Consider the following 12,668-nt stretch of genomic DNA (forward strand, 5'->3'; position numbering starts at 1 on the left):
GTAGCATATAAGATTTTCAATGACAAACCATGAATCCACTCTCATCTGCTAACCTTAAAGACACATAAACTTCAAAAATCACTTAAAAATCAGCCCTTTGCCCAATTCCTTTCAAATAATTCTGACAGCTACCTGGCCCCCCTTAGGCACTACCACCCACCACACTCTGCTCTTGGACACCCCTTTCCCCCCAACATGAAGCTAAACATTTGCTGTCACCTCCATGCTTCTTTATGGAGAAAAACCTTACAGTCACATAAACTTCAAAAATCATTTAAAAATCAGGCTTTTGCCCCATTCCGTTCCAATAATTCTGATAGCTTCCTTGCCCACCTTGGGAACTACCACCCACCACACTCCACTCTAGGACACCCCTTTCTCCCCGAGGGGAAGCTATACATTTGCTGCAATCCTCATTATTCTCTATGAGGAATTCCAAAATAATTTTAAAATTCACCAATAATCAGAGGAGTGTCCAATTGCCTCGGAACTTTGTGAATATTAGGCACCCCTGTATGTCTACCACCCACCCCACTTTTGTGCCCCTAGGTGCTCCATAATAGGGGATATGGGCTAGTTCTGGTCCCATTATACCCTATGAGAAAAATAATTAAAAATATTTCAAATATTCTTAAAAAATCATAGGGGTGTCCAACTGCTTCAGGGTTTGCATGGTTGTTGGCACCCATGGGTGCTCCACAATAAGGAATAATAGGCTGGTTCAAGTCCCATTATGCCCTATGAGAAAAAAATAAAAATAATTTTCAAAAATTCATAAAAAATCGTACGAGTGTCCAATTGCTTTGGGGTTTGGGTGGCATGTACCCCTGGGTGTCAGCTACCATGCTGCCAATTTGTGGTTGTCCAAACTGGTTTGAAACAGTTCAAAACGGTTCAAAATTGTTCAAATTCGAACCGAACCAGGGGGAGGTTCGAGCAAAACCAAAACCAAACCACCCTCTCCTGGTTCGAACCTGGTTTGAATTCAAACCGAACCGGGTAAGCCGGTTTTGTACACATCCCTTCACCCATGCCCAAACTAGTTTCTCCTAGCAAAGGTATCTGTTAGGGCTTTTATTACATGTACAGGAGAACCTGATTACTTGCGTGGGCTCCATTCCTTGCCTACTACTGCGAGTAACAGAACCACAAGTAATGAGGCATTGCGGCTATGGGGAAAGGGAGGTTTAGGTTCCAGGGTGGAGGTGATGTGAAAGGGGTTCGTTCCTGGGTCCGCTTAGCCAATCAGTCAGACACAAGGATTGGGAAGTATTAACTGAGGTTTATTGCTACTGCAGTCAGCAATAGGTAATCAATAGGCTCACGCTCTCAAACCGATCACAGTTTGGTTACAGGTGCATCTTACATTTATACAGACAATCTAAATGATGCTGACACCCTAGACACAGTATATGTGGCAATAAAATGGTGGTCTAAGTATCTAGTATGCATGCAAATGATTCATTGTTCATCTGGTGATTACTCCTTATTGGCTTAAATCCTGTTTTCTGGCCTGGGAAGCTTAGCTGTCTTAGCAAGTTTCATAGATACATTTTAGCTGGAGAGAGATAATGATGCCAATCATGAGAGGCAGTGATGTCCCTGAGCTGGGCTGGGGTTACTTTAAGTTAGAATGAGGTCTTCTGGGCAAACATGGAGTTTCTTTGGTTTTCTAAACACATCAGAGGGAAATGGGTTTTAAAAAAAACACGATGACCCAAAATGGTCCAGAATGGCGAAAAAACTTAGGGTGGCATGCTCCTTGGGGGCCCCCATGTGCCCAAGAATGTCCCCTCAAGTTAAAATGCCTCAAAAAGCCTGCAAAAACACAGGGAAAGTCCAATTCTGTAAGAAATGAGCCACAAAATGGCTCCTTTAGACAAAATGGAGGGTGGATGTGATCTCCGCCGTCACTTCCGGCCCTCTAGGAACCACGGATACATGGCTTTTAACCCTATTGTATCCATGTACAGTAATCCCTCGACCTACGAACTACTCAACTTACTTTTTTTTCGAGTTACGAGCGACAAAAAAGACCAGAAGTAGTTGCTTACCGGAAGTAGTTGCTTACTCGACCTACGAATGTTTAGATGCGGCTTCCTCGAATTACGAGTGTTTTGAGACTTCCGTGGTGTGCTCCTCGACTTACGAAAATTTCGACCTCCGAACGTGCGTTCGGAATGGATTATTTACGTAAGTCGAGGGACCACTGTATACTGAAAATGGGTGTCTATTAGATACCCTGCAAATATGCAGAACCTTGAATAGCAGTTCCACGAATAATGAGGTTCTCCTGTATAGTAAAATTTCAACCTCTCTATTATGTGAGGAAGCAAACCTGCTTGCTGGCAGTCAGTGGGATTTGTTAGTCATAACTTACTAGATCCAATAAGACTTGCACGTATCTCACTGGGCCAAGTTAATTGTGACTAAGGACTATTGAAATCAACAGGATGTAAGCACAGCTAACTTTATCTGGATCAAGGTTTGAGAGTGTTGGGAACATAAAACTAGCTGTGCTGTATTTTGTGTTTCTCCTGTGAGACCTTTTTAGTAGAAATGGAGGCCCATTTGGAAAGGACTCCTAATACCGAAAGAACACAAACCCAGCAGACGGAAGTTAATCAAAGCAAGATGGTGTCTGAAATGGAAGAATTAAAAGCGCTGCTTGAGAAGGCAAAGGAGCAGGAGGAGGAAAAGACAACACATCTAGAAATTGAAAAGGTGCTTGAGACCTGTATGTTCATGGTAGATGATGGTGCATGGATTGGATTCTTTGGTCATTGTTTTTGATCAGTACTCTAGCCTTTCATCAGAGTGGATGTTTGGCTGTTGCTGGTTCACTTGCAAAACTGATGAAAACCCTGATCAAAGTAATGGGCTTTGGGTTGGGGTAAACGTCACTTGGTTCTGTTGAAAAACCTGACAACTAAAAATAAAACCAAATCTGTAGTCAATGAGCAAAAATGTGTGTGATAAGGTACAATGGGTTTGACCACTTGGAGTTATTAAACTAGTTCTGGCATTTCCAAGAGCACCAGTCTTATGAGTGGCTAATGGGGCATTTAGGGGGTGCAAGACCCCAAAAATTATTTCTTGGGACCTTTACTTATGTTATAAGGTACAGGAATGGAACAAGCAGTATTTGTTGGGGAAGAATGTACATAATTCTAAACTATCCAATCTGACTGACTGGGTTGGGGCTTAAGCCCTTTCAGACCACTCCAAAAGGGGGTAACGGGGGCCATGAATTATGGCATAGGGTACATGGCTGAAATGGACACCATTGGGTAGAGATGACCTTCCTGCATCTTAAAATGTGCAATCTGACTGCTTCACATGAGGCCAATTCCCAATCAGAACATTTAATGTGTGCGGGGCCATGGCTGCTTGCACTGTACTTGAAGCATTTTCAGATCAACTGGGACGTTCATGAGAAGAAAAGGGTGTGTGTGCAAAATAAGGTTTGTTTTTTTCCCAAGCTTCAAAAAAGTTCTATAAGTGACTTAGTTCATGGTATAAAATTACCAAAAAAATTCTGGAACTGAATCCCGCCCCCTCCCCATGACCATAATTCCCCTATGTGAAGGATTCTGCCCTTTGCTTTCATTTTAAAAAACTGCAATGGATGCCCCCTTTTTGCCCAACCCATTACATTTCCAGAATGACTGGACTTCAGAGTTCTGAAATTGGGTACACATGTAGTCCAAGTTGGCAGGATTTATATAATTAATTCTCCAAGACGGGCCGGTCTTGGATGCGTGGCAACCTCTTGTGAGAGTGGCAGCACCACTCACGAGAGTCCCTGACTTTGGCCAGCAGCCAAAGCCCCGCCAGTCTGAGGAGGCAGGTGGGCGGCCAGCCAGCAACCGAAGCCCCGCCAGCCAGAGAAGGTGGCCGGCTGGCGGGCAAAGCCCCACAGGCCTGAGAAGGTGGCAAGAGGGCAAGCAAAGCCTCACCGGACTGAGGAGGCAGCCAGCGGGAGGAGGCGGTGGTGGCAGGTCTAACCCGGCAGCCAGGGTGAGGAAGCAGCGGCAGGAGGGGACAGGCCGGCTTGAAAACCGGCCAGAAACTACGGGCGGGGCGGGGGAGAGGTGGGCCAGGCGGGAGTCAGAGACGTCTGGTGGAAGAGTCAGGGAGAAGGGGCTGAAGGCAGGGAGAGTCAGGGAGAACTAGGGGTGCAGATGCTCTGTGCCCAGTCAGCTAGTTCTGTTTATTTTCACTTCAAGGAAATTGGTTGATCCTGTGATTTTTAATGAATCTTTTCCCTACTGCAGTTAAGCTGCCAGAAAGCGTTATCTCTATCCATAGATTACTTCAATCAATCAATCAGTCATCTTTATCACGGTCAAAGACCAGCACCAATTACTTCACACCTAGTGAAAGTGGAACTAATGGTTACATCTGAATAAACAATTCTTTCTTTCTTTCTTTCTTTCTTTCTTTCTTTCTTTCTTTCTTTCTTTCTTTCTTTCAGATGCACAGATGCACTATGCTCAAGTTGGGTTGTGATCCAACAAATGCACTATATGTCCAAGTTGGTTTTGTGTTTGAACTGTGGAGCAAGGGACACATGTTGTGTCCCAGTTAGTTTGTGAATGGTAAAGAAGCTGTGTGAATCTACTGAGGCTTGTGTAGTCCCCTCCCCCTCCCCCTCCCCTCCCCCTCAGAAAGTATGTGTGTATTTCTAGGTCACTACAATAGAAGTTCTCTGCCCACTCCCTCCCCTTTTCTCTTCACAAACATTCCAGCTGATCTGAACATGCTTATGATGTAATGGCCTCAAGAAGGTGTTTTAGGGGGCCTGCATCCCCTTAAACGTCCCAGTAGCCACTCATAAGACTAGCGCTTTTGGAAATGCCAAACTAGTTTTAAAACTCCTAGATAGTTAACCCTTTTGTACCTTATCACAGACATTTTTTGACACAGGCTCTTGGACTACTCAGCTTGCTATTGTGTCATAATCCTATTCCTAGATATTGTGCATCCTCTGGCTCCAGACATTTCACAATTCACCATCTGATGATCCTTTGGATTTTTCACAGGAGGCCTGCCTGGAGGAAATTGCACAATTAAAGAAGTGCATAGAAAAGGTAATGTCCATCTATCAGAGCAGAATACAGAGCAGAACACCATAGCAGCTTAAATGGTGGCCATTTTGCCAGTGCTTCCTGAAAAGACAGGTGCAGTTTTAACAGTAAAAAAGATATCAAAGGAAATTAATGTATAGTATTGGGACCAATGACCCCATGCAAGGAAGTTCCGAAGAAGGTACCTCAAAGAATTCCTAAAAACCATTCCCACCCAGCACAATGAAACCATTATTCTGGTGTTGATTGCCCTTGAACATGAAGGGTTTTTTTTTTTTTTAAGTTAGTTTAAAATTTTATTGGCTTTTTGTTTTTTAAAAAATATTTTTACTTAATAAAAAGTCAAGGTTTGTCCTTCTGGTCATGTCCTTGTCAAGTTAATGTGGAAAAGTGGCATTTGCTCTAAGAGCTTGAACTGAATCACAAATAACAGGAAAGAAACCCTGCCCTTCTCTGGGCAAGAGGATGGGGCCCTGCTCTCTCCCACTGGCTGACACCGTCTGGTGCTTGGTGAGGGGAGTCCGGATTGGGCCAGACTGCACCCCTCCAGGGGTCTCTGCCATGGGCATGAGGACTGGCCCAGGCTTGGGGCCAGCAACAGAGCCAAGGCTGGCTAGGATCTCAGGTCACATCGGTTCCCTGGGGGTGGGTGGGATGGAAATTGCTGGGTGGAATGAGACTGAATGGTGGTGTCCTACATAAGTGTAGGAGGAGGGTGTGGAGGCTGAGAGGGTGGGTCCACCACTCTGGGGCACATCTCCCCGGGGGGGGGGAGGTCCACCATGGGTCTATGGGAGATGCAGCAACATGACCTGTGGCGCTCCATGGTGAGGTGGTGGGGCAGCTGCAATTCCAATCTGGGCATGGATGGCATAGGCAGCCTTGTTGGGGAAAGCTGCTTTGTGGAGACTGGGCCCTGGCATTAGGGAGGGTGGTGGGGCTGTTAGCATGGCCGTGTGGTACAGGTTCTGTTGCTGCAGGGTCCTGGCCAAGTGAGGTGGCTGTCCAGCCTGGTGCTGCACAGGGATGGGGAAGGCATATCGCACTTGCAGTTGGTTGCCCATGAGTGTGGTAGATGGTTGAGGCCAACGCGGTTGTGTGCTACTGACCTCACTCCCTTGAAAATAGTGGGGAAAGCTAGACCTCTGCCCTAAGTTCTTTTTCCGGGAGTCTGCTAAAATATATATATATATATCTTTATTTTGCAGCTTTTAAAGATGTTACAAACCCTTTAAAGGTTCTGCCTTTGTTAAAGTAATTGGCCCTTTCACTACCACAACTGCAAGATTGCCATAGAACGGTGGAAGGCTCTCGGAAGAGGTGAAATATGAAAACCCCAATCTGGACCCTACAGCTCCATGTTAGGGATGGAAAATCTCAGAACAGTGGGGAGGGGAGAGTATTTTGTCTCGTGTCAAAATCCACTAACACAGTTTGTCTTATAGGTGAGAGTACAGAATGATGCACTTCTGGAAAAAGTAAAAATGCTTCAGAAAGCTCTCATTAATCAGTCTCCTTCTTGGAAGTTGTGTTCTACAGCTCTTAATACGGAAGTGCTAACCATTTCCCACAGTGACACTGCTGGTGCAGGTATTTCAGTCTTTAGAAAATGCCACTGTTGCATTTGACCCAGAATAAATCTAAATGTTCACCAAACAAAGCAAAACATACTGCTCTTCTCATTTGCCCGATAAAGAAAATCACATTACAGATGGCAGAGCACATGGGAATCTGCCAGTGACTCTACCCTGCAGGGGGAAAATTGGTCTGAATATTCTTGAAAATTCATTTTTTTAAGAAGTATTCCAAGTGCTAGAGAAAAAGCTGACTAGTGTTGTGCTTAATATGAAGAGACTTGAGGTAACCTGATTTCTGTGCATATTAGCTGGACATACAGGAATATTATCCGCATATGTGATTGGGGGACCAGTTATGAGTTGCTCATGCTTTGAGATATATATTCAGACCTTGCCAGAGTGCCAAAAAAAGGGCTGGGAAAATTCATTAATTTCCTGGAAAATGCAGGAAAACACTCCCATTGGAAAAGCATGGGTTAGGGTTAGCATAAGTGTTAGGACTGGGGGTAGAGTTTGAACAAACGGCAGTTTTCTTGGGTACTCTTGCACACACAGAGTCTGGACTGGTGTGTGGCTGTGTGTATAAATTGTGCTTCCAAGTAAGTGTGTTTAGGGTCAAACCTGAAATGTTATTGTATTCTCTGTGATATCAGACTCACAGAACTGATTAAGTGACAGAAACCAGAGTAACTTCAGCTGCTGGTTTTTTGTTTGTTTGTTTGTTTTTTGTTTAGGCTTTCCAGAGATCATTCCTGCCTACAGTCAATACGATGACGACGCTGGTGCTACTTATGGTAGTAGTAAAGCAAATGGAAAATATGTAGATGGAACAATCTTAATGAAGCATGATGCTAAAGACACATATAAGCAGCTGTAAGAATGTGTTGATCATTACAATAGAGTAGGGATGCGCAGAACGTTCCAAATACGGAACTTTCTGAATCAAAACGGGGTGTTTTGAGTGCTCCAAGGTCAGAATAGAACACCCCTAAAACAGGGGGCCTGTTCTGAGCTGGGAATGTTCCGTGTGTTCCTTTCCACCCCCCCTCTTTTTAAATCTTTAAAATATAGTCAGGGTGGCGCTGGAGGCGGCGAGAGGTTACGTTAACATTAAATTAAACATAGCTTCTTACCAGCAGTACTGTCAGCACTGAAAGCCGTCGCGGCACTCCTACCAGCATCCCGCATGCCGGCGGGCCAGGTGAGATCCAGAGACAAGCCACCATCACCCAAGATGCCGGCAGTGCTGACGGTACCACTTGTAAGAAGCTATGTTTAATTTAATGTTAAAGTAACATTTTGACACCACCCCCAGCACCACCCTCACTATATTATTATTTTAAAAAAAACAAAAAACAAAAAACCCTACAGAACACTTGAAACAAGCCCAACGGTTCTGTTCTGGCAAAACGCCAGGGTTGCTGTTCAGTCAGAATGTTCCAGTCATCTGGCATTCCGTTCAGTCAGAACGGAATGCCAAATGCGTTCCATGCATACCTCTACAACAGAGATATCTTCCTGTCAGGTAAAGTGTGACATTCAGAAAAGGTTAAATATAAGTCAGTAAGTATGAATAAGAAATTCAGTGGCACAAAAACTGACAAGCATGATAACAGACTAGATTCCCAGTTCTATTCTACTTTTATGAACCTGGGTTAGTGTGAAAGGATTGCTGATAGCAACTGCTAACCTGTGGAATTGCTACCCTTTCTAACCATTCTCATCTCACAATAAGCAAACTTGCATAAGCAAAGTTTGAACAGAGGAAAGTAGTTTGTCAGTGGAAATATAGAACAAGAAGCAGCAGAAGAAATGCTCCCAGCCTTCCTCAGAGAAACTATTTTAATCATTGTCGGGCCTGAAAGTACTTCATAAGGTATTTAAGGGGAAGGTAAACATTTTATTTTTCATTCATTCATTCATTCATTCATTCATTTGATTTCTATACCGCCCTTCCAAAAATGGCTCAGGGTGGTTTACACAGAGAAATAACAAATAAATAAGATGGCTCCCTGTCCCCAAAGGGCTCACAATCTTAGAAGCAACAGTCACGGGAGGTACTGTGCTGGGGCTAGATAGGGCCAGTTACTCTCCCCCTGCTAAATAAAGAGAATCACCACATTAAAAGGTGCCTCTTTGCCAAGTTAGCAGGGGTTAAGGTTACTTCATAAGGTATTTAAGGGGAAGGTCAACATTTTAGCTTACTGAATATCACTCTTGTAAAAATATTCTGGGAGTATGGTTCAATTTTATATTCTCATGTATTAATCTGATTTGTGTGCTACAACAAACCTCTGGATTAGCAGTACAACCATAAAACCAGCAGCATGTATATGTATTACATAGACACAGGAGTACCTGTGTATTATGGATGAAGAGGTAAAACAGCATTGTATCATGCTATTTCACCCAACCTTCAATGCTTTCTCAAAGTGAAAATATTATGTACATGCTCATACCTGTATACATCATCAGAGACCCTGGCCACACATACAGCTGAAATGCATAGAGCCCATTTGCACCTTGCACTGAACATGCTGAGGTCAGTGACTGCAATCCTGCTCCCCCTCCACACACTCAATCAACATGTGGACATAATATATGAAGATGGGTTCTTTTAAGCAGAATAATCAACTCTGGCAAAGCTGATTTTACTTCATCCATTACCTGGCATGCAACTCAAACCCACTGAAATCGAGTGCAGTTTTGCTATTGTTTTCAGTGGGATGTGGACAATTAGTACAAATCATAATACGAGGCAACGTATTAAGGGTCTGTAGATGGATTTGTTTTTGGTTAGACAAGGAGCACTAGTCCTTCTCAAACACATAAATTCAATACATGGACACTTTAGCAAGCTCTGGAAATATACAATTTCTTAATATAAATCTTGAAAAATAACTTTAATAAATAAGTTGTTCTTGTTTATATGTTAGGAATGGCAATCCTCTCTCTTGTTTTTTCCCAAAGGGAAAGGGAACGCAACCTTCTACTAGATGTAATGGTAATCATGTATACACGAAGATGGTTTCTGGAAGAAGCAATACCATACATAAGGAGGACACTGAAGAAATGTGGAATCAGCTCAGAACATGGAAAGTGAAACCCTGTCAAGCTAATATACACAGTCCAATGCAAACATTTTAAATTGTATCAGCAGAGACATGCATCAACTTGAACCACTGTACTGCAGCATCTTCATTTGGATGTCTAATTAGATACCTAGTTTGGGTTTGGCAAGTATTTAATGCTTTTATTGCTAAAGAATTGGGCTGCAGTACTCAGCTCCTCCATTAACACAGACTATCAAGAGTAGTTCCTTAAATTTAACACATTAAGAACATGATGAATTCTATACCCTTGGTTTGAATGCTATTGGGCAATCTCACCTTCCCTGCAGAACATCGGAAGATGGGTGGTGAGAGAATGCTCTCACAGTCCTGCTCTGTGAAGCACAGAGCAGGGTGGAGGGATCCAGGCCTGGAACTTGTTCCGGCCCCCAGAGATCCCACAATGCACCACACATGTGCGCGATACATTGAGGGGATCCCCTCCAGTGATGGGTGGGCACCCGTCAGTGCTTTGGCGCTGGCTGAAAACAGTCTCTGCTGGCACACAATCAGGTACATGGGGTTATCGGAGCACTCGCTCCCTTAACCCCATTTACCGCCGGTCCTCATGGGCAGCCACGTCTTGGCTGCTCCTAAGAACAGCCTCTGACTTTGGGCACCACTATTCTCCCAGTGCCTCTCTTTAGGAGCAAGATACTAAGACTGTTTTTTTTTTTCCCCATCTATGGTGGTACACATTCTAGAGACTATAGTTACCTTTTTCTTTGGTTAAGAAACTGGGGGCAATAGGCCTGTGGTGGAATGATGTTGCCTTGGCAAGAGTCTACTTTAAGCTGTATGAAAACCAAGGCAAAAGAGGTTTCTTGTCCAGGGCAGCTTGTGCTACTGAAGCATCAAACCAAAAATTGCCCTTCTTCCTACTTTTTAGAGGGTTGGTAAAATCCTATTCTTCACCAGCCACAAACTAAATATGACATTTTGCAGCACCTATTTCTCTATTCCTGTTGTGTCTAATGCTCCTGAAAACATATCTAGGAGCTCTCACAATGTCCAAGCAGCCTCCTGTCCATTTCTTCTTGGAAGAAGAGCAGGATATCAATGTAAAGTAAATAATAATAACTAAGACTGATAGAATGTTTACAAATTTTGGAGCATCTGAACTGTAAGGGGCATATAGTTATGCAGGGGCATAACTCTAGTTGAACAAGGGGGACAAATGTCATTGGGCCCCTGAGGAAAGGGGAGGCATCAACTGGGCAACAGCTCACGCTTCATTCTTTACAGTTCTTCTGCACCAAAGATTTGGAGGAGAGGTGAAGAAGGTTGGAGGCCCATCTCCACCTTTTAGTAACACAGCCCCTCCACCCTTACTGTGCCCCTTGTTAAGACAGTGAGGCAGCACAAAAGCTCTTGATTTACATTACATTTTTGAATTCCGCACTTCTTCCAAGGAGCCCAGAGTACATACTTAAGTTTCTCCTCACAACAACCCTGTGGAGTAGGCTGGGCTAAGAGAGAAGTGACTGGCTCAGAGTCACCCAGTTACCGGCAAAAATCCCCACTGGTACTATATCGGGCAGCAGTGATATAGGAAGATGCTGAAAGGCATCATCTCATAGTATGCAGGATGAGGCAATGGTAAACCCCTCCTGTATTCTACCAAAAGAAAACCACAGGCCTCTATGGGCCGTCAAATCGACTTGACGGCACACTTTACCTTACCTTTAGGAAGAGGGTAGCATAGGAGAATTAACTAGCTATCTGATAGTAGCAATAGCACTAGCAATAGCACTTACATTTATATACCGCTCTATAGCCAGAGCTCTCTAAGCGGTTTACAATGATTTAGCATATTGCCCCCAACATTCTGGGTACTCATTTTACCGACCTCGGAAGGATGGAAGGCTGAGTCAACCTTGAGCCCCTGCTCAGGATTGAACTTGTAACCTTCTGGTTACAGGGCGGCAGTTTTACCACTGCGCCACCAGGGGCTCAGTAGTAGTTGGAGGAGAGGTGAGGCGCCACCAGTAGTAGTTACATCATTACTATCTTGAGCCTTCAGGTCAGGCAGAACAAACATTCGTGTGTGTGTGTGTGTGTGTGTGTGCGTGCGTGCGCGCGCGCACACACACGACACAAGCTAGCCAAACTTAATTACTTTTAAGTCTCCTTGCCTTGAATGGAACTGATCTCCCAGGTTCTTTTGGAATTGTTAGCTCATTCCTGGGAGTTAATTGTTTGTGTACTTATGAGTTCTTGATTACTGGTCATTTGGAAGGCTGGTTTATACCTGTTTTTATTCTGTAGCTCAAGTACATCTGACTCAAGGCATGACTGAGCTCTTCCCAGGGCATGATAGGAGACGTTTGCAATTTTCATAGCCCTCTATATTAAGTGGAGCAGGGGCAACCAGTGCATGTGTGCCCTTTGTTCCACTGTAGAGGAGGAAGTCCCAACATTCTGTTCTAATATTTCCCTGATTCCCCAGAACTGCGGTTGTCATATCATTTGATGAGACATAGGATTGCCAAGCCACTAAGGTTGGCCTGGAATCCACATCAATCTCCAGGTGACTTTAGAAAGAAATCCTAGATATTTTAATGGCTTGCTAACTGAACAAAGGGGCACCTTATTAAAGTGGTGATTCTCTTAATTTAACAGGGGGAGAGCAACTGGCCCTATCTATTCCCAGCACAGCATCCCTCCAGTGGCTTTTGCTGGTGTCTGTCTTATGTTTCTTCTTTAGATTGTGAGCCCTTTGGGGACAGGGAGCCATTTAATTCATTAATATCTATGTAAACCACTTTGGGAACTTTTGTTGAAAAGCAGCATACAAATATTTGTCGTATTCATATTGATACTTTAAAAAATATTGGGAGGAAAATCTCCTGGAAAATCTGCCCTAGTTTTGGTCAGAGATGGCAACTCTA

At 43.9% G+C, this 12,668-nt stretch overlaps 1 protein-coding gene across 1 annotated transcript in view; it reads left to right on the forward strand.

Moving 5' to 3' along the window:
- The window catches only part of LOC128339825 (uncharacterized), a 31,649-nt gene extending 19,989 nt beyond the window's left edge, over nucleotides 1–11,660 (forward strand). The window contains exons 4-8 of the mRNA XM_053284275.1: nucleotides 2,545–2,724; nucleotides 5,046–5,093; nucleotides 6,536–6,680; nucleotides 7,402–7,540; nucleotides 9,638–11,660. Coding sequence (XP_053140250.1) covers nucleotides 2,545–2,724; nucleotides 5,046–5,093; nucleotides 6,536–6,680; nucleotides 7,402–7,540; nucleotides 9,638–9,770 — 645 coding nt within the window. The 3' untranslated portion in view covers nucleotides 9,771–11,660. The remainder of the gene's footprint in view (nucleotides 1–2,544; nucleotides 2,725–5,045; nucleotides 5,094–6,535; nucleotides 6,681–7,401; nucleotides 7,541–9,637) is intronic.
- The last annotated feature ends 1,008 nt before the right edge of the window (nucleotides 11,661–12,668 follow it).

Source organism: Hemicordylus capensis, chromosome 1, assembly GCF_027244095.1.
Source record: "Hemicordylus capensis ecotype Gifberg chromosome 1, rHemCap1.1.pri, whole genome shotgun sequence".
NCBI classification, from domain to species: domain Eukaryota; kingdom Metazoa; phylum Chordata; class Lepidosauria; order Squamata; family Cordylidae; genus Hemicordylus; species Hemicordylus capensis.